This window comes from Eutrema salsugineum, unplaced genomic scaffold (genome assembly GCF_000478725.1).
Source record: "Eutrema salsugineum unplaced genomic scaffold, Eutsalg1_0 scaffold_17, whole genome shotgun sequence".
In the NCBI taxonomy this organism is placed as follows: domain Eukaryota; kingdom Viridiplantae; phylum Streptophyta; class Magnoliopsida; order Brassicales; family Brassicaceae; genus Eutrema; species Eutrema salsugineum.
The window spans coordinates 4,615,061-4,635,807 of record NW_006256852.1 but is presented as its reverse complement, the minus strand read 5'-3'; the positions used below and the strand labels follow the sequence as shown (position 1 = coordinate 4,635,807).

At 36.6% G+C, this 20,747-nt stretch overlaps 3 protein-coding genes and 1 long non-coding RNA gene across 10 annotated transcripts; 3 read left to right on the top strand and 1 right to left on the bottom strand.

Annotated features, from left to right (window-relative positions):
- The first annotated feature begins 5,487 nt into the window (after nucleotides 1-5,487).
- On the top strand, nucleotides 5,488-8,973 carry LOC112087571. Of its 6 annotated transcripts, XR_002900143.1 has the most exons (9): nucleotides 5,488-5,804; nucleotides 5,922-6,181; nucleotides 6,395-6,482; nucleotides 6,576-6,892; nucleotides 6,988-7,433; nucleotides 7,846-7,911; nucleotides 7,982-8,244; nucleotides 8,339-8,482; nucleotides 8,682-8,973. It is a non-coding gene; the product is annotated as an uncharacterized LOC112087571 (long non-coding RNA). The 6 variants fall into 6 exon arrangements; XR_002900142.1 differs by having other exon boundaries at nucleotides 5,489-5,804; nucleotides 8,339-8,973; XR_002900139.1 differs by having other exon boundaries at nucleotides 5,489-5,804; nucleotides 7,982-8,482.
- Nucleotides 8,974-9,187: 214 nt separating this feature from the next.
- On the top strand, nucleotides 9,188-10,728 carry LOC18020646 (B-cell receptor-associated protein 31). The gene is made up of 2 exons (XM_006403318.2): nucleotides 9,188-9,592; nucleotides 10,190-10,728. The coding sequence occupies exons 1-2, from the start codon at nucleotides 9,310-9,312 to the stop codon at nucleotides 10,561-10,563; spliced, it is 657 nt and encodes a 218-aa protein (XP_006403381.1). The 5' UTR covers nucleotides 9,188-9,309; the 3' UTR covers nucleotides 10,564-10,728.
- A 125-nt stretch (nucleotides 10,729-10,853) lies between these two features.
- LOC18020645 (AP-2 complex subunit sigma) lies at nucleotides 10,854-13,334 on the bottom strand. 2 transcript variants are annotated; one of them, XM_006403317.2, is made up of 6 exons: nucleotides 13,211-13,334; nucleotides 13,002-13,100; nucleotides 12,865-12,915; nucleotides 12,445-12,618; nucleotides 11,359-11,418; nucleotides 10,863-11,246 (listed from the first exon to the last, which is right to left on the bottom strand). In XM_006403317.2, exons 1-6 carry the CDS (start codon nucleotides 13,211-13,213, stop codon nucleotides 11,205-11,207), a joined length of 429 nt encoding a protein of 142 aa, XP_006403380.1. In that variant the 5' UTR covers nucleotides 13,214-13,334; the 3' UTR covers nucleotides 10,863-11,204. The 2 variants fall into 2 exon arrangements, with proteins under 2 accessions (XP_024013282.1, XP_006403380.1); XM_024157514.1 differs by lacking the exon at nucleotides 11,359-11,418 and having other exon boundaries at nucleotides 10,854-11,246.
- Nucleotides 13,335-14,123: 789 nt separating this feature from the next.
- Nucleotides 14,124-15,588, top strand: LOC112087544. Its single transcript, XM_024157452.1, has 6 exons — nucleotides 14,124-14,282; nucleotides 14,370-14,637; nucleotides 14,716-14,818; nucleotides 15,116-15,209; nucleotides 15,278-15,418; nucleotides 15,493-15,588. The coding sequence occupies exons 1-6, from the start codon at nucleotides 14,124-14,126 to the stop codon at nucleotides 15,586-15,588; spliced, it is 861 nt and encodes a 286-aa protein (XP_024013220.1).
- The last annotated feature ends 5,159 nt before the right edge of the window (nucleotides 15,589-20,747 follow it).

Genomic DNA, 20,747 nt, shown 5'->3' with positions numbered 1-20,747 from the left:
ATTAGGACAACTAGGACAACTAGGACAACTATGACACCTATGAAAATTACAACAACTAGGACAATTCGGGCAACTAGGACAACTAGGACAACTATGACAACTATGAAAATTACAACAACTAGGACAATTCGGGCAACTAGGACAACTAGGACAACTATGACAACTATGAAAATTACAACAACTAGGACAATTCGGGCAACTAGGACAACTAGGACAACTATGACAACTATGAAAATTACAACAACTAGGACAATTCGGGCAAATATAGACCTAAACCCTTAACTTATTTCTTTTAATTACTAAACACTAAACAAATATAGCCCTAAACTAATTTCTGAAAATAAGCTAAACCATTAGTGTTTCTAATGAAATAACCCTTATGGTATAAGGCATTTTTTGACAATGGTTTCCATCTTATAAGAGGCTAAACGTAAAAATATAGGAAATATAAAAAGATGGGAGCGAAACCCTTGGGGCAGGTATACAATTTTCAAGGGTTGAGGGGACAACTAAAAAAACGGGAAAATTGATAAAGGACAACTGGAAAAACTTAAAAATCAACCAAAGGACAACTATGACATATTTGGGACAACCGGACAACTAGGTACAACTATATGTTATTTTCACCAGAAAATGCACGCGTGAGAATGGCGGCTGAGGATAATATTATATGTTATTTTCCTCTTTACTTTTCTGGTGACATCATAGTTGTCGTTTACCGTTTTCTCTTTCATAGACAAGGGTCGAACCCTTCTTCTCCAATTATTCTCTTTCCCATTTTTTTTCCCCCAAATAGTTTTTAAGGGTTTCCTCAGAAAGCCCTCGCCGCAACATGGATAAATATCAGAAAGCCCTCGCGAAATTGGCTGAAAAGAATAATGATGGCTCTTCTTCTGTCTTGCCTAAGAAAGACTACGGGATGACCATTCTTCCATGCCCTGTACAAAAGGGAATTCCAAAGGTTTGTTATTGCGGCATAGCTCCAATTGGGTGTTTAACTGACAACTCCTCGCTGGAAAAGGGCCGGAAATATTACGGTTGCTTCTACGGCTGTTGTGGCCCAAAAAATTTCCCGGATGTAAGTTTACTCCTCAAGTCAATCTATTTTTTTTTGTCTTTCTAAATAGAATTTCAGCCGATTTACTGGTTTTCAGGTTCCCAGTTGTGGCTTTAAGAAGTGGTGGGATGTCGCCATTCTAGAAGAGATTGAAATGTTAAACGACACCCAAGAAGCCATGCGGTCTTTGTTTGACACCATTCTCTCGAAACTCAACCAGTTGGAGTCCAAGGTGGCATCTCTTGAGCCCGCTATGGATAAGACGAAAGGTTGAAGAAGATTTGATGTGGTTGGGAGTTCTTATGTGAGCGTGTTTTCCTTTGTTCATCATGTTTGTTTTTGTTCTCCTTTGTAATATCCCACAACTATTTCGAATAAATCTCATGTTATGTTTCTTATTCAGATTAAGTTGTCCTTGTTGTCCTAAGCAAAAGAAAGAAAGTTGTCCTTATTATCCCTGTTGTCCTAAACATAGTCGTCCTTGTTGTCTTTATTGTCCATGTTGTCCTAAACATAGTTGTCCTTGTTGTCCCTGTTGTCCCTGTTGTCCTAAACTACATAGTTATAGTTGAAACACTTCTCCTAAAACAAAATAAATCGTCAACCCAAACAAAATAAACATACTTGTCCTTGTTGTCCTAAACAAAAGAAACGTGTCCGAAACCCAAACAACTAAACAAAAGAAATAAACCACACAATCTACTTCTTCGCTTTTTTGGTCTTCCCCCCAGAGACAAAAGGCGACTGCTTGTACTTCGATGTCTTCTGGGGCCTCTTAGTTCCAGCTCTACCGCCTTTGGATGAGGATGCTCTACTGCCTATGGATGAGGATGCGCCTTTTGATGATGATGTGGATGGTGGTGGTGCGGATGATGCCCGAACATCCCAGTACATGCATTCTAATTCCTCCGACGAGTCAACGATCTTGATCTTGTACCGGTTGTTGGCTAAAACCACCCTCACTATTCCTTGGCGCCATACATCACGATGCAACACCTCCACACGATCCAACAACGAGAAGGAGGATTCTGGTGGAGGTGCCGGTGCGCTTGGAGGTGTCGGTGCGCTTGGAGGTGCCGGTGCGCTTGGAGGGGTCCCTCCTCCTGCGGTCCGAGGAGATGAAACTGATGCCGGTGCGCTTCGAGGGGGGGCCACTGCGGGTCGACCAGAGGAGACTGGTGAGGAGGCGGGTGGTGGAGATGATGGGCGGGGAAGCACTAGCTGTTCGAGGGTCGCAACCCTTTTCTCTAACAGACCCACTAAACCCTTAAGCTCCAGGATTGATGTCGTCTCAGGTTCAGATACTTGAGGAGCCTCGGAAGTGAATCCACCTCGATGTCGAATGTCTAACTCATACAAAGATCTCCAGAAGATCTTCTTCTTCTTCACCGTGAGATGATCCATCCAACTCTCAACACCCACATCAATGACCCCTATCCCATCATCATAGCCAGGATCTAATATCCGACGCAAAAGTCTTTCTTCACCCAAGTTTTCAGGCTTCAAGATGCTATGAATATCCTGCCAATATAAACAAACACAAATTATTGAACCAATTGTAACAACATTGACATAGTTGTACTAGTTGTCCTAATTGCCCCACAACCCATAATTCTTATTTTTATACATAGTTGTACTAGTTGTCCTAATTGCCCCACGACCCATAATTCTTATTTTTATACTTAGTTGTACTAGTTGTCCTAATTGTCCCACGACCCATAATTCTATTTTTTCCCTTAGTTGTACTAGTTGTCCTAATTGTCCCACGACCCATAATTCTATTTTTTCCATAAGTTGTACCAGTTGTCCTTAAACCACTAACTGCAAGTCAATCAGAGTTCTACCCTAACCAAAACCAGCAAACACTAACCTTTGCACTTGTTCCGATTGCCGCATTTATATCATCCAACGGAATGCCTTTCATGCAAACTTCAGTGAACTTGTGCTTGCACATCCTTGGACAGTCTTCGAGGGCAGGTACAGCTTCTCGGAATTTGCGGCCAAGGCTAGGAATACACTCAAAAGCAAGTATCTACACAAAAAGTAAAAACAGATCATTATTAAATTATGAAAAATTATGCATTATAAGAAATGGTAACTAAGAATTACCTGTAGAGGTAGAATGAAACCAGAAAGAGGACATTCAGCTTTTTTGTCTTTCATGCTGCCATCAAACTTCGCCATCACACGCCTGATCTCCTTCATCATGATATCAAATGTGTAACGCCCCCAAGGGAACGTTTTACACACGTTCAAGTTGTCCATATGCACCTAATCACGTAAAACACAGTTGTCCCAGTTGTCCATATGCACCAAATTACTTCAAACTTAGTTGTCCCTGTTGTCCTAGTTGTCCATACGCACCTAATTACGAAAAACCAAGTTGTCCCTGTTCGCTAGATGTTATATACAGTTGTCCTAGTTGTCCGGATATTGCCTACTTATGTAAAGCTAACTATTCTATACAGTTGTCCAAGTTGTCCAGGTGTAACAAGAAATTCATTTCAAAATATAGTTACCTCTAAATCTCCCTCTGATTCCGTTAACAACAAACCAGCACTCGCTAAGCCTTTCAGTATGAGCAGTGTGAAGGAGAAGCATCCACAATCCTTGATTCATGTGGTTGGGCTCCTTGAACATGTGAAAAATGTGCTTAAATTGAGGATGCGCTCTAAACCATGCTTTCTCCTCAGCAAGTTCATCAATCTTGTCCACAACTTTCCTAACTGAGCACCTTGTCAATATTCTACAACCTTGGCTGTACTCGGTTGGCTCGAAGTAAAGCCTCTCAGGCACCATCGGTTGCCATCACACGCCTGATCTCCTTCATCATGATATCAAATGTGTAACGCCCCCAAGGGAACGTTTTACACACGTTCAAGTTGTCCATATGCACCTAATCACGTAAAACACAGTTGTCCCAGTTGTCCATATGCACCAAATTACTTCAAACTTAGTTGTCCCTGTTGTCCTAGTTGTCCATACGCACCTAATTACGAAAAACCAAGTTGTCCCTGTTCGCTAGATGTTATATACAGTTGTCCTAGTTGTCCGGATATTGCCTACTTATGTAAAGCTAACTATTCTATACAGTTGTCCAAGTTGTCCAGGTGTAACAAGAATTCATTTCAAAATATAGTTACCTCTAAATCTCCCTCTGATTCTTCTTGCTCTGATTGGTCATGTGCTTCTTCCTCTGAATTTTCTACCTCTTCTCCTTCTTCCTCTTCTCTTTCTTCCTCTTCTCTTTCTTCCTCTTCTCTTTCTTCCTCTGAATTTTCCCCCACTTCTCTTTCTTCCTCTGAATTTTCTCCCTCTTCTCTTCCTTTCCCGGAATTTTCTTCCTCTTCTCTTTCTTTCTCTCCTTCTTCCTCTTCTTCTGCATCTTTCTCGGATTCCTCTTCTGCTGCAGTATCTTTTTCCGATACCTCTTCCGCTACCTCTCCTTCTTTCTGGGATTTCTCCGCTGGTCCCTCTTTCTCGGGTTCATCTTCCTCACACTCTTCCATGGCGGCTTTATTCGTGGTTTCCGATACTCGTCGTTCTTCTTCCATGGGTGCGGTTTCATGTGCTTGACTGGTGGTTTCGGAAATCGCTGCTTCTCCTTCTATGGGTGTTGGTGCCGCTTCATTGTTCGTTTCCACAACTGGTGGTTCTTCTTCCATGGTTGTTGGTGCGGTTTCCGCCGCTTGATTTGTGGTCTCGGAATTCGCTTCTTCTCCTTCTAACACTCCTTCTTCTTCTCTCGGACTAACTTCAGGGGGTTGTTCATCAATCGCCGGTTCCTCTTCTCTCCGAGTTGTTTCGGGGTCTTCATCTCCTCTGGCTGCTTCTTCGCTGCTATTGGGTAATTTGGGTTCTTCGGAATCGTAGATCACCCCGCCGTAACGAGTTTTAACCATAGCTATCGCCGATGATGGAGAAGAAAGGAATGAGCGAATTAGGAGTTAGGGTTTAGGGTTAACAAGAGAGAGTTATATAGTAGAGGGAAGAGGAAGTTACGATTTTGGAGAAATCAAATCGATTAGGGTTTGTGAGAGGATTTTCGGTTTCTTCGTGAGATTGGGAAGTTGCAGGAATTTCGGAGAAGAGGGGAACGGGAGTGAGTGAGGGAGTTAGCCGTTTCGCGAGAGAAGAGAATCGATTTTGATCAATTCGGTCTGAGTTGGTTTTTAGTTGAACCAAATCAACTTCGGTTTAAGGTTTTCAATTTTCTGTTTTCGATTTTTAATTTAATTTCGGTTTATTTTTTTTAATTAAATTGAATTATTATCGGGTTAACGGGTGGACTTCATTCGGGTGGGTTTTATCCAGGTATTTTCATTAATATTGACACTTCTAAGGATAATCGTAGAATTTCCCATCCTTTTGTAATTAAAAAAAAATACAAAAGAAATTAATTAATAAAATTATGGTTTTTCAGCCTTTTTCTTCACCATTTATGGCTTTTCAGCCGAGCGCTCGAAGGATCCCATAGATCTCAGCCAATTGATCATGCGATCTGATTGCTCGGACGAGCGTTTGTGAGTCGGAGTTCAGGACAAGCTGGTTCAGTTGAGGCTTTTTGCATGAAGGAGAGCTTCCCTGATCGCGATCGCTTCTGCTGCGAGAGGCGACGAAACGAAGTGAGTTACCTTGGACATTTCCGCTAGTACCCTGTTGTCGTTGTTGTAACAGATCCAGCCAATCCCTGCCATCTGATTCTCAGCCCTCCAAGCCGCATCTGTAAAACAAGAGATGACTCCAGGTCGTAGATTTGGTCTATGCGAGAGAGATGCTTTTCGATTCTTTTGCTCTACTTTGGGTTGGGCATTCTGCCATTCTCGAGCATCACTAATCGCTTTTGATATGATATCTTGCGCAGAGAAAGCCCTGTCTTCAAAAATCAGGCGATTTCGCGCTGTCCACAGAGACCAACAGATCCAGGGGAAAAGTGCTGTTGAGCTCACTCCAATTATTGGGAGGCAGATCCATGATCTAGATGCTTCGAGTGCGATGTCTAGCCGGGGAAAATCGAGGGGGTACACTGGATCTTTAAACGGGGCACTGATCCAGACGTCTTTCGCGAAAGCGCAATGGAGGAGAAGGTGTTCCGGAGATTCCAGATCGCCACATCTAGGGCAGGTAACGTTTGCCTCTATTACTTGGTTTAGCAGATTCTCACCAATACCAATCGCTCCTTGGAGAACTTTCCATAGGAATAACTTTAGTATAGGAGAGTAAACACCATTCCAGATATTAGAGATCCAGTTGAAATTTGGAAGGTGGATGGCTTCGTTTTGGTCTCTATTCGCCTCATTTTGAAGTCTTTGTTGATACCCTGATTTTGTCGTATAGATACCATCTGGGTTCGCCAGCCACATAAACTTGTCTTTTGCTCCAGTCAGACTCGGCTTGATGCATTGGATAACGTGAAGCAGATCAGGTATGTAAGCTGTGACTTTCTGTTCGTTCCATGTATTTGAGTCTGAGTTTAGAAGGTCAGCAACTCTTAGCTTTGTTACTTCCTTTGTAGTAGGTCCAAAAAGGTGGACTGGGTTTTCCATTGAGAGCCAAGCATCAGACCAGACCATTGTATCTTTTCCATCACTGATGGCTTTCCCTAGGTGTGACCGGAGGAGATCTCTTCCAAGGAGAATACCACTCCATCCATGTGAGGATGCGGGGTGATGGGGAACCTCAAGGAAACCGGTTTCGTGATAGTATTTTCCCAGCAGGGTTCGAGCCAAGAGGCATGAGGGGTTCATTAGAATGCGCCAGCTTAGCTTTGCGAGGAGGGCATCGTTGAAAGCCTGAATATCTTTGAAACCCAGCCCTCCATTCTTCTTAGACTTGGTAAGAAGCTTCCACGATCTCCAACACATTTTCTTAACTCCATTTTTTTCATCCCACCAAAATCTGGTTAGGGCTGATTGGATTCTTTTGCATAGGCTAGCTGGGAGCTTAAAATATGTCATGGTATATGTTGGGATGGCAGAGAGTACTGACTTTAGCAAAGTCAATTTTCCGGCGCTTGAAAGGAACCTTGATGACCAACTCGCAGCTTTCTGCCTAATGTGATCCACAATGAGAGAGAACATATCCTTTTGATTCCTTCCAAAGTGCTCAGGGAGGCCAAGATATTTTCCTTGGCCACCCTCCTTTGATATTCCAAGTGTCGCTTTAGTATCCTCACAAACATCTGGGGTGTTTTGGATGAAAAAGTTATCGATGATTTTGCCATATTTATCTTTTGCCCCGATGCCATTTCATATTTGTGAAGGATGTCTTTAAGAGCTGATGAGTTTCCTTTGTTTGCCTTGCAGAAAAACATCATGTCATCCGCAAAAAGAAGGTGGTTTATGCGGGGGGCTTCCTCTAGCGACTCTAAGCCCAGGTAAGCGACCTTTCTCTTTTGCATCTCGGCATAGGCCAGATAAGAGTTCGCCGCATAAGATAAATATATACAGAGATAAAGGGTCTCTTTGACGTATCCCTCTCTCAGGCACCACCAATCCCTGAGCCGCATCATTTATAAGATAGAAGTAGGATACCGTTGATACACATTGAGTTATCCAGTTGATCCATTTAGGGTGGAAACCGAGTTTTTGTTGGATAAGATGTAGAAAACCCCACTCTATTCTATCGTAGGCCTTGCTCATGTCAATCTTCACGGCCATAGGGCAGTGTTTCTTTGCATCGGAAGTCTTTAGATAGTGTAGCATTTCATGGGTAATCATTACATTATCTGAGATCGCTCTGCCTGGAATGAAAGCTGATTGGTTTTCCGAAATGATGCCATTGAGCAGGGGTTGAAACCGGAGAGTCAAAGAGCTTGGAGATGATTTTATAGAAGACATTACACAGCGCAATGGGTTGGTAGTCAGCTACAGTCTTCGGACTCTTTATCTTCGGGATCAGCCTTGACTTCTTTGATAATTGCAGGTCCCACCACCTCCCAGTTTCATTGAAAGAAACTCGATGAGAAGCCATCAGGCCCTGGCGCCTTGTCAGGGTGTATCGCGAACATGGCTCTTTTGATTTCCTCCGGTGAAGGATCGGCTATCAGACGTTCATTATCCAGCCTCGTGATACAAGGTTTTTGATGATCTAATCCACGATTCCTGAACTGTCTGAGCTTGTGGAGGTGAAAAGGTATTTGTAGTAGTCCGTTATGACTTTTGCGATTTGTTCTTCTTCATAGACAGGTGATCCGTTGATATCCTCTATCATCATAAACTTATTTATCGTTTTCCTCCCCTTTGTTATAGCATGAAAATACCCTGTGTTGTTATCTCCTAGGGACAGCCACAATTGTCTACTTTTTTGCTTCCAAAATTCCTCTTCAGCTTTGTAGGCCATCGATAGTTCAGCGTTTAAACTTTGGATGGAAGCTTCATCACCATTGGCGTTTGACATGACATGGCCTCATCAAGCTTGATTCTGGTTGCTTCAATAACCTTCTTGTTATTTATATGGTTCTCCCTGTTCCATTTTGATATCTCTTTCCTGCAATTTGAGATCCTTGTAGTCACTAAATCCTCTGGGTTTGAGTTCCAAGTAGATGCTATCAGATTCTGGATTTCCTCATTTGATTGCATACGCCTATCATATCGGAATAAACCTCTCTTTTTCCTATTTGCAGGCTCAAAAAGGAGATAATTGGTCTGTGATTGGACCCTTCAAACCGCAGGTATGCACTTCTGCCTGAGGGGAAGATCTCAACCCAGGCACTATTGGAGAGGGCACGGTCCAGCCTACAGAACACCTTATGAGAATGTCGAGTACCTTATGAGAAATCCAGCTTCCACATTCACGACATCTAATATGGATTTGTCTTATTTCTCTACGAGATATGGGCTGCTTTGGGCCTCTAATCGAACTTAAAAATCATTTTTAAACCGTTATCTTTCAATTTCTAGGCTGATTCCATTTTAGCTTTTACTCTTAACAAATAAAAGTATCACATGTAATATGTAGCGTTCTATATCAGTGAAATATCCACGTTGACGACAAAAATAATTGACCTAAGTTCAATCATAATTCGGTGCAATTTAAGTCGGCAATCTAACAAATACGTGTAACAGCATTTATTTATTTTTTTGGAAAAAAGTAAGATTAAAAGTACAAATGACGTGCCATTTATTGGCCAACTAAAAATTTAAAAGCTATATTAAATAACCCGTAACGCCTTGTGCTCTTTTGCTCTCTATTCATTGACCGACACGTTCTTCCTTTTCTCTCCGATCTAGGGTTTTTGCTCAACATCAACGATGATCCATCTCCTTTACTCGGTGCTCTTCGCCGAAATGGCGTTAATCCTCCTTCTCCTCTTCAAGACACCTCTCCGAAAGCTCATCATCCTCACCTTCGATCGTATCAAGCGCGGCCGTGGCCCCGTCGTCGTCAAAACCATCGGCGCCACCGTCTTCGTCGTTCTAATGTCAAGCGTCTACAGTTTGCTCAGTATACAGCGCCGATCCGAGGATGGTGCCGCTCTCAATCCTACTGATCAAGTCCTGGCGTCGAAGCATATGCTTGAAGCTTCTCTAATGGGTAAATTACGTTTCGCTCTCTTAAATCAGTAAGAAATGTTTGTAGGAATGATTATTGAATTCTTTAGATTGGAACGGATGTCGGAACTCTCGGATTAGAAATCGATTAGTTGCTGAATCAACAATTTCAAAGTGCTTTTTATTCGTATTCTTGATAAACTAGCAGATGGTTGGGAATGTAAGGTGTGATTAGAAAAAAATCGTGATCTTTAGCATATACATTTGGTTTGATCATGTGAATACTCTAATACAAATCCGATTTGTTTTGATGTTACTCTTTGTTTTGGTTATTGAACGTTCATCTTTCAGGATTTGTGCTATTTCTCTAACCCGTGGTTGATCGGCTACTCTATTACATTAGAGAACTTGGGTTACTAGGAATACAATGAACTTTTGGCATCACTGATGCTGAATCAACAGTTTGAAGTGATTTTCTTGATAAACCAGTGTGGAATTAAGGAGTATAATTAAGGAAAACCGTGATATATATATGAGTTGATATCAGATTTCAAAAGGATTAGATCTGATAATTACCACTCTAATACGAATCTGATTTTCTTTGGGTTTGATTGAGGTTATTGAACGTTTTATATTGCAGGATTTGTGCTGTTTCTCTCGCTCATGATTGATCGACTACATCATTACATCAGAGAGCTTCGGTTACTGAGGAAGACAATGGAAACTGCGAAGAAACAGAATAGAGGTTTCGAAGATGGGAAAAACACTAGCGGGGAGGAAGTCAAAGCCCTTGTGGAAGAAATCGCGGCTCTGAAGTCGAAAATCGGGAAATTAGAATCGGAAAGTGAAAGCAAAGGAAAAGAACTAAAAGGAGCACGAGCTGAAACAGAGGCTCTGAGAAAACAAGCTGATGGGTTCCTTATGGAATATGATAGGCTGCTTGAGGATAATCAGAATCTCAGGAACCAATTGGAGTCTATTGACCAGAGTCCAGAGGCTAAGAAGAGTATGTGAAATAGAGATAAAAACAAGGGTATAATGTAATAATCTGCTGTATTTGAAGAGCACTAAGTAATTGTAGGAACTGTGACTTTTCCGATTTTTGCTTAATGTAAGGTTGTATCATCTCATCCTCAAAAATACTGTGTTTTCAATATCGAGTAGATATGTTATCTTACACTTTCAAATACTTTTAAAATGTCACTACAAAATTGGTCATCAGAGTGAAATTTCATCATCCTAATACTGTAATACACAATCAGCTGGTCATTACAAATTGTGAAATTCATCACCCTGGATCATCATCGACAATTTCTCCGCATCTACATAACTGATACAACTTGAAAGGGTGTATCACAAAGCATGCTGTTTTTACTTATCAACTCTTTTTGTTTTTGTTTTTTGTTTGTCTAACCATTGTGCGCAAGGGCAGGATCTGAATACAATGTCTCATACTACAAGTTTTCCTTCTAGTTGCCCAAATACATTTTTTCCTACCATATGAGGTTAAGAAAATAAAAATGACAAGTGTGTTTAAGATCTGCTAGCTTCACTGGAAACAGAGAACTGTAGACAGAACATGACAGAAAAGAGCAAATCAGAAGACTCCTATTGCTGATTTTCCTTCTTGAAAATCATTGAATTTCCCAATGTCATCAGTCCAGCTTCTCAAGCTCTGACATCCTCTCAATGATTGCCTACAACAAAAGAGTTGATGAATATATATTTTTTTTCAGTTTAGTGCCAACAATAAGAGAAAATAAAAAATAAAGCTTGAGATAAGGGAAAAAAAAATAGTTTTATAAGCACCCGCTTGCTTGTTTCTTGAAGCTCTCCGGCAAGAATGAATTCATCGAGTATTAAGTATACCTTAGATGAACCAACCATTTTGAATTAGTAGACATTTAACATAAACAAAGAACGGATATAGAAAATTCGAAGCAACACACTTATACATCAGACTTTTTGCCTTGAAGAGACTCAAGCTTGATATGGCCAAAGAAGAACCATCACTAACCATTGTGAATTAGTAATTAAACAAAATGAACAAAGAACGAATACATAAATTTTGGAGCACAACATATTATATTTTCAGTCTTTTTGCCTTAGAGAGACACAACTCACAAGCTTGATACGATAAGGCCAAAGAAGATTCATCACTAACCATTGTGAATTAGTAAGTAAATAAATTTAACAAAGAATGCATATAGAATTTTCGGAGCAACACATGTATCTATTAGTCTATTTTCCTTATACACAAGCCTGATATGTTGCCAAATAAGAATAATCAGTTAATCACTAACCATTGTGATAAGGAAGTAAACAAAATTAACATAGAACGCATAAAGAAATTTCAAAGAAACACTATACATCAGTCTTTTTGCCTCAAAGAGACACAAGCTTGATATGATAAGGCCAAAGAAATAATCACTAACTAATGTGATAGATAAGTATACATAATGAACAAAGAACGCAGACAATAATTTCGAAGAAACACATTTATACATCAGTCTTTTTGCCTTAAAGAGACACAAGCTTGATATATGATAAGGCCAAAGAACTAACCATTGTGAATTAGTAAGTAAACAAAATCAACAAAGAACGCATATAGAAATTTCGAAGCAACACATTTATATACATCAGTCTTTTTTCCTTAAAGAGACACAAACTTGATTATCATAAGGCCAAACAAAAGTCATCACTAAGTATTTTCCAAAAAGGCCCTTAGTAAATATCACGAAGAATATGCTAATCATAGGTACAAAAGAAACAATGACACAATCATTCTCTACGATTTATATGAGCGATGCGGCCCACCAAGAACAGAAGATTGAAACAGTTTGAGGACTTACATGAAGAATAAATAAAAGAAAGAAAGTAAAGAAGTAATGGTACCTTGTGGAAATTAAACACCAAATCAAGCTCGCATACATTGCTGAAGAAATGATCCAAAATCTCGACGAACAAGTGGATACATTCAAGGTAAGCCAACTCATTGTCCGTTATGTCGACGCACAACGAGAAAAACAATCCAGCATAGCGCCTGTATATAACCTTATGCGTTCTAAACTGCAAAAACGGTTAAACAATAAAACAAATCTCACTTATAGATACAAATGATGACAAGTTTAGAGAATGAAACCAGTGTACTACATAGTATATATGATATATGATATAAGCATGATTCAGAACCCTAACTAACTTGATTTTGTTGGTGTTGATCTAAAGGCCAATCCAATTGACTTTGTTCGACAACTAGCAAAACCTGTAACAAGAATCTTAAAACTCTAGTCTCGTTAAGCAAGACCCACAAACCTCAACGAAATTTGTGAACTTTGAGTCGCGATTCACCACCAATCTATGAACCTGATAGAAATTTAAATAAAGAATCAGGGGGAAAAGAACATAAGATGAGAAGCAATAAACGAGAAGAGAAAGGGAGAATGGATTACCTCGTATTCGACTTTGTGTTTCTCGGACTCCTCGAGAGGAACATAGTACTTGGCAAGACGAGTTTTGCCTTGTCTGTTCTGCAGTAATATGAATCGGATCTGGAAAAGAGGATACGATATGGAGAGAAAATTGGATCAAAATGAGATTTCAAACATCAAAATTCGTTTTGGAATCAAAAGACGATAAATAAAGTGAGTGGAACGTATACCATTATTCTTGGAATCAAAAGACGAGAAACACAATGAAAGTTTTTCTTGCCTTGCCGTCAAAAGACCTTAGGCTCTGTCCGTTCGCCAAAATTACTGCTAAAAGATCATTTGCTGTTACGACAACTTTTTAGAACATGGACAAATTGTTATACCGTTCAAAAAAAAAAGGGACAAATTGTTGTTTTTTTCTTTTGATTCAAATACTTTGTTATTATTCTTTATATTATTCTATTGAAAAATCTGATATTTTTAATTTGATTGGTTGAGAAAACCTCCACTGCCAACGTCATTAAATGTGACATAGCAAAGATGTTAGTTCTGCATAATTTTATTGAATGCTAATGTTGATATGTAATTTATATCCAAGTTTTTTTGTTCTAAAATGAAAAAAAAAAACAACAAAATCATAAACGGATAAACACGCGGATCTTTATACCCGATCCGGTCCAATTATCTGTATTTTAAAAACAATCGTGTAGCCCAATACTTCATACAGGCCCAAATATCAAATTTTTAAAATTATGGTTTTAAAAAACTTTTCCGCATAAAAAATTTGAATATTTTCCCAAAATGAAAGATTACATTAACTATTAGCAAGATTTATCGGAGTTAATGTAACAGAATATACAGAAACCTTAATATTTCAAAAAGAAACAAGAATTTAGCTTACATTTTAATATTATACGTCACTTTTGGCAATTAAATCAATTTGAATATATTGATTCTCAAATATTTCCGCAACAATACTTATTTCTATGCACATTCCGAATATCCATATTCTTCATTTTATTCTATTTTTCAAAATAGTTTCAATCCTGCCTAACATCAATTTTAATATGTTCACATTGACTTCTCTCCCTATATATATCACCTATTCTAAACCCTAAAACTCTACCATTCTCATTCACAAAAATGACTTTAATCCGCAGACGTTCAGCTGCTATAGTTCCGTTTGTCAAATTAGATCAATCAAGTAAAATTCAGAAAGTTAGAGCTACTATATTTTCCCTTTGGAAAGTCAAGAACAGAGAGTCTGGTTTTGTTATAGAAATGGTTCTGATTGACGAAGAGGTTTGTATGCGATCTTATGTATTTTGTTTATTGTTATTTAATCAATCTATAGTTTATATAGTAATACTATTTATGTGTGATTCACAGGGCACTAGGATTCACGCTACTGTTGATGAAGAATTGATCGCAAAACATAAAGGCATCCTTATAGAAGGAAAATCACTTTCTATTAATTGCTTCATCATTAAAGAATACTATGGTGATTTTAGGACTACTCCATTACCATATAAGATCGCTTTGTGCAGAACCACCCGTGCTAAGGAGATTACTGATTTCCCATTAGACTTGCCAGAAAAATATTTGTCTGATTTCAAGTCAATCAAGGAAGACAAACTCTACAGAAACATCCTCATCGGTATGTTATCATCGAGATTTTGATAATTATATTCTAATGTACATATTTATCATTCTATACAAATATTTTGTCTTCAAGATGTCATTGGAGAAATTGTCACGGTGGAGAGTATGGAAGTTATTAAAACTAAAGGCAAAAGTGGGATCAGCGAGAAATTGATGATAACACTCCGGGATACCAAGTATGTAGTTATGATATCATACCAAAATAGACATAACAATATTTTAACAATGGAACGCTAATATGTTTATTGCTGAAGCGATTTCCAACTGAAATGTACAATATGGGGGCAATATGCAAAAGCAACGGTTGAGTACATTGACAAACATATGGCTACGATTGTTGTTTGTGTAATGCGATTTGTCTGTATAAAAGAGTACAAAGGTTAGATCACAATATCATATATTCATATGTACACGGTTGGTAGAGATTGGTATTGCATTAGTTTGTTAATTATTCTTATTTTATGTTTTTCAAGTATATGTGACATTTTAATATCAAACGCTTTCAACTCCACCAAAATTCTGTTCGATCCTAGCGTCAAGATCGTGAAAGACTTCAGAGAAAAGTATGTATGTCACAATTTTAATATCATTTTAACATTGCTGTATTTCTATAATTATTTTGTACGGTTTTGTAGGTTGCCAAAAAACAATCAAATGATGTGCATGCTGAACAGAGTTATTCGATTTCTTGGGGTGGTGCTATTGACTACCGTGAAGAATTTTTAGGTATGAAAAATAGGAGACGGACGATAGCTGAAATTCGTGATACAAAAGTGGTATGAGCTATATTTTATTAATGGTAAAAATATATTTACATTTCATTATATACATATTAATGGTTTTGTTATAGCCTGGCAAGATTGTAACATGCGTAACGGTCAAAGACGTTGACACTTCAAAGCTTGGTATTATTAGGCATGCAAACCTTGCAACATCAAAGTTTTAGAGCATGACATGTCTGATGGTTAAGATTACGATAAGAGGATTCCTCTTTCAAGTTGCAAAAATTGTGGAGATATTCATTCATATGATACCATTGTCGCAAGGTAATACAATGATTTGTCCCATAAAGTCAAGAAGACATTACTTATTTCATTTAGACTTTCTTTGGTAAGATATATAGCAGATATAGCAGAATTATTTCATGTAGACTTTCTCTTATTGACTGGCTAAATGTTCGCCTTAATTTATTGCATTGATTCGTCAAAAAAAAACATTTATTCCGACACTACATTACATGTTGATTCATGTAACGTTTAAATATCTCACTTTTCTGTTTCCTTACAAACTATGTAGGTACTGTATTGTATTATTTGTAACTGATGATTCAGACGTCGATGTCCACTTCTTGATGTTTGATGACACTGCTCAAAAACTGTTAGGTCATTCAGCTGAGTCTATAATAGAACAAAATGATGAGATTATTGGTTAAATAATTATATACATTATGCATTATTTACATTTTCTGAAATTATATTAATCCATTTAATATAATGCTTCGCAGGATTTACCAAGAGGGCTCCCTGAGGGCTTGACAAAGCTCCTAACCATGAGGATGCTTTTCAAAATAACAGTTTCAGAAGAGCATACAAAAGGAAGCGAGTCTCTGTATGTAGTAGAGCTATGGTCTCAAGATGTTGACATTATGACTCAGTGGGATTCTCGATCAGAGGTAATATATAAAAAATTTCAAAAACTTCTCAAACTCGCTTATCTGATGGTTTAGTTAAATTAAGTCATCAACAATGTTTAATATTTCAGTAACCGTTGATGCTTACGAGTTCTAACGAACTTGAGAATCCATCTTCTGGATCTTCACTCACTCCTTCATCTAAGAAGCTAATTAAGAGTCCTGACTATTTTGATGAATGTGAAAGTTCTGTTAACAAAAAACGACCTAAGCAAGAAATCCCGATGAAGTTATGAAGAAGCAAGAAATCGTAATGAACTTAGTGCAGAGATACATTGCTGGTGATTGATTATTGCTTTTGATCTTTGTAACAAATTTGTGCAATGGGTGGATAACGTTTGAACTCTATTCGTTATTTTTTGCGGTATTTGTGGAACTTTTTTGGCATATTTTTATTTAATTGTGGAACTTGAATGTTGTCCTAGATTTGATTGTCTAATTCAATTTTTTCAGATTTTAATTTGTGATTTAATTTTTTTTTGTTCAACCAACTGTCATAAATTTTGACAAGAGTTTCAATTAAGACGACATTAAAACCATAATTGTTTTACTCCATCACATAGAAAATATTCATTTCTTTATTTGCTTTCATCTTCAATCTTAACAAAAAATTAAAACTAAAAATGTCTCCTTATGAAAGAGTTTCTGATCTTCAGAAGACAAATGGCGGATATCGTATTTGTGTCTATATACTAAGAGATTATTATGATTATACTCTCATCGATCAACCTAATCGGATGTTAGTTCTTGCGGATGAATTTGTAAGTTTTGGAGGTTTGAAAAGATTTTCCGTATATATATATTTTAGGAATGTATTTGTTAATTATTTATTTTATAAACCGTGTAGGGCAATCGCATCATGTCTACTATTCAATATGACAAATTATCGAATTTCGAGTATGAATTGGTTGAAGGAGAGTGGTATTTTCTTGATAATTTTAAAGTCACTGGCAGAGTGATTAGTCCAAGTATGTATATCATCAAACAACTATCATATACATTTCCTCGAGGATACAAGTATTGAGAAAACCAATCCGAAGTCTTCCAAAGGTATATACTTTTTTGTGCATTCATAAATATTTTATATAGATTTATTCATAAAGACATATATCTTGGTATGTTTCTTACAACTTTTTATTTTAAATCGTTTATCTAAGGAACTCCAACATGAATTTTAAAGGCAGTCCTTTATTTTTGCAGTTGATCTTTTTGGGGTTGTCACCTTTGTTCTGAAACTTCAATTAGGAATTCCTATATCCGATACATCGGACACACCCATGCAACGTCCACTTATTCATTTTAAAATTCAAAATTTCAGGCCTGTACAACTTATCCTCAAAACATCTGTTATCTGTCTATTGTTTACAAATTTTAAAGTATATTAATATAATGTTCAAATGATTTAAATATACAGTCAAGAATCTTTGAAATGTATTGCTTGGGATAACTTGGCAAGAAAATTTGAAGAACTTTGGAGGAGTCGTGAAAGATCTTCTAGACATATTATTGTATTGCGATTTTTCTCTTTCACTATATGGAGAGCTACCTAAATAGTAACTACCTCACTATTTGATATTGTCAATTAATTACAAGTTTTACATATATTTTTACTGAGTATGTCTATGTAATTAGATGAATGGATAGTTGAATCGGAAAGATTCATATATGATATTCTCGAGGATCATTCTACTCTAGAAGTGGAAAGAGCAAAGTTGAGGTATGTTTATTCCAGCTTTGATATTGTATCATATATATTAATATTTATGAATATATATATATATATGTATAATGATAAAAAATCCTAATATTATTTCAGGCTTGCAACTTCAATTGATTTTACTCCGGTCTACGATGAATATGAAGAGCAGTCTCCGTAAAAAAGATTATGGTTTCCTATTTCTTATTTTTATAATGTTAAACTTGGAAATCTTAACTTTTATATTATTCTGATTGAGATAACTTATTCCATGACAATATATTTATATATATATATATATATATATTTATGAATCATACTCTATTTTTTTCAACAAAAAAGTAAAAATGAGATTAAAATTTTGGATGGTCCGTGATATGTGTCTGTATTAAAAATAGAGTACATAAATTCCGGTATTATACTCTCATTAATTATTTGTAATTAATGAAAAGAAGTAATTGACGTAATTAAAGAGAAGTATTCAATACCAGATTCGACATTTTTCTACCATTTTCACATATTTTTCTATATATAGTTAATCAATATAAAAGTCAAATATACATATGAATTGAATTTAACCAATTTTGTTTGTGCATAAGCCACTTGGTGCAATAAATGTCAAAGGTTGCAATTTATTTTAATTTTACAAAACGACACAACCTTTCAAACCCTATACTTGCTTTTCTATACATATAAATCATTCATTCGCGAAAAAAACGCTTCGCCATCTTAACAAAAAAAAAACTAAAGTTTCCAGAAAACAACCACTTTCCTCAAACATGCCTTGCTATTGTACAATTGAGTATCTTTCTCCCACAAAATCTGACTCCAGAATTCTTATAAAAGTTCTATGAGTGTGGGCACACTTCAACTACCGTAATCAACACCAGGAATTGCGTCTTATCCTCATGACGAAAATGTAAGTTCATCTTTTTGAAGATTTTTTTTTTCTGTTGCATGTTATGAACATTTAAAAACACGAATCTCTGAAATGATTACTTGGTTCGCGAATTTAGGGCTACAAAATAGAGGCATCAATAGATTTTCGCTCGGTCCAAAGTTTAAAGAAGGAGAATGGAATTATGTCAAATTCTTCAACGTTGTCACTGTATTCAGATTTTTCAGAAATACCATCAACTACCACTTCATCAACATAAATGCCGATACTGTTGTAGATAAGACCTTTCAAGTCAATCCTAAGCATATGATGAATTTTATGCCATTTGATGCCATTATCCGAGGGAATTTCCCTACTGAGTACTCTATCGGTTTGGCTTCTCACCTTTATTCAATTAAAAAATTATTATAAATATTTTGTAATGAACTTTTTTTTTGGTAGACTTGATCAGCGTAATCATCTATGTTGATGATGAACTAAGTACTGACATTGATGACTCCTACGAGATGATTTTTGGACCTTCTCACAAATTGGACATGAAGTAAGATGTTTTATATTATCATCTATATATGTAAAGGCCAATAATTTGTTTTATGTTGTACACATGTATTTTTGTTAATGTTGTTGTAATATAATTGTTTGGTTTAGTTATGTTGATATGGACATCGAATTCATTGGGAAGACTGCTCTGGATTTTTGGAAGAAGTGGGAAGATATAGGTACTTATAAAATAGTCCTGACTTTGCATATGTTTCGTCTAACCTATGATTCTGAAGGTTAGTAATTAAATTTTATAATCGAGTGGAAACATTCATTTGCAATTTGTTAATATGATAATTTGGCTTCTAACATGTGTGCCTTTTATATTTAAAATCATACAGGAAGATATCGCATAAAGAATGCTGGAGACCAATCTGAAATACTTTTCAATCTTCACATCCAAGAGGTTTCTGAATTTTTTGACTGGTAATTTTTCTAATTGGTATTAATATATATATATATAATATGTTTTATGGTATATTTTTATCTTTTTTACAATTGTTAACTTGTATTTTATGTCAGACTTCCTTTTACCGATATCTATGGAGATCCGAGCTGGCCATAAGTTTAATCCCTCTTATGTACTTATATTTTCCCGTAACTGTTAAACATTCCTATTATATAATATATTCCCATAAAACTGTGATAGATTTGAACCTACTTTCGTATATTTGTAATGAAATATTTAGTATTTATATTATGGTAATGTATAATTGCCAATTTACTGATGTCCTTTAAAATCATTGTAAAAATTGTTTATATATTTTACATGTATATATGTATAGTTTTGGATATAACATATACCATCTATATATAGAATCCATTTGATTTTAAAAAGGTTACTTCCTTTACAGACATTTTCTTCCATCGAATATTGCACATTTCCATAATAATAAGACATTGCCAAAATATACTACTACAAAATAGTAACGGCCATTTTTTATATTATGCCAATTTTAGTACCATAACTATATATGTAAGTAGACTTCGACATTTACATTTATTGCAAACCTTTATGAATTTCCTTATTTATAATTATGCCTAACGATGCAACTATAACGCTTCTTATAGACAATTTCACTCAATACTCATTATTGATCTATTAACAACTTTACGTGTAAAAGTAAATAGAAATTAATTCCGTCTGACGTTTTCTTTTCAGTTTTGACAACTGACGTTAAGCTGTTCTCATAACATTTAGAGTTGAGTGTAAAATATTATATAATTTATCGATGTTTTAATGTTTGTAGATTATAATCAATGTAGCATATGAACTTTTAA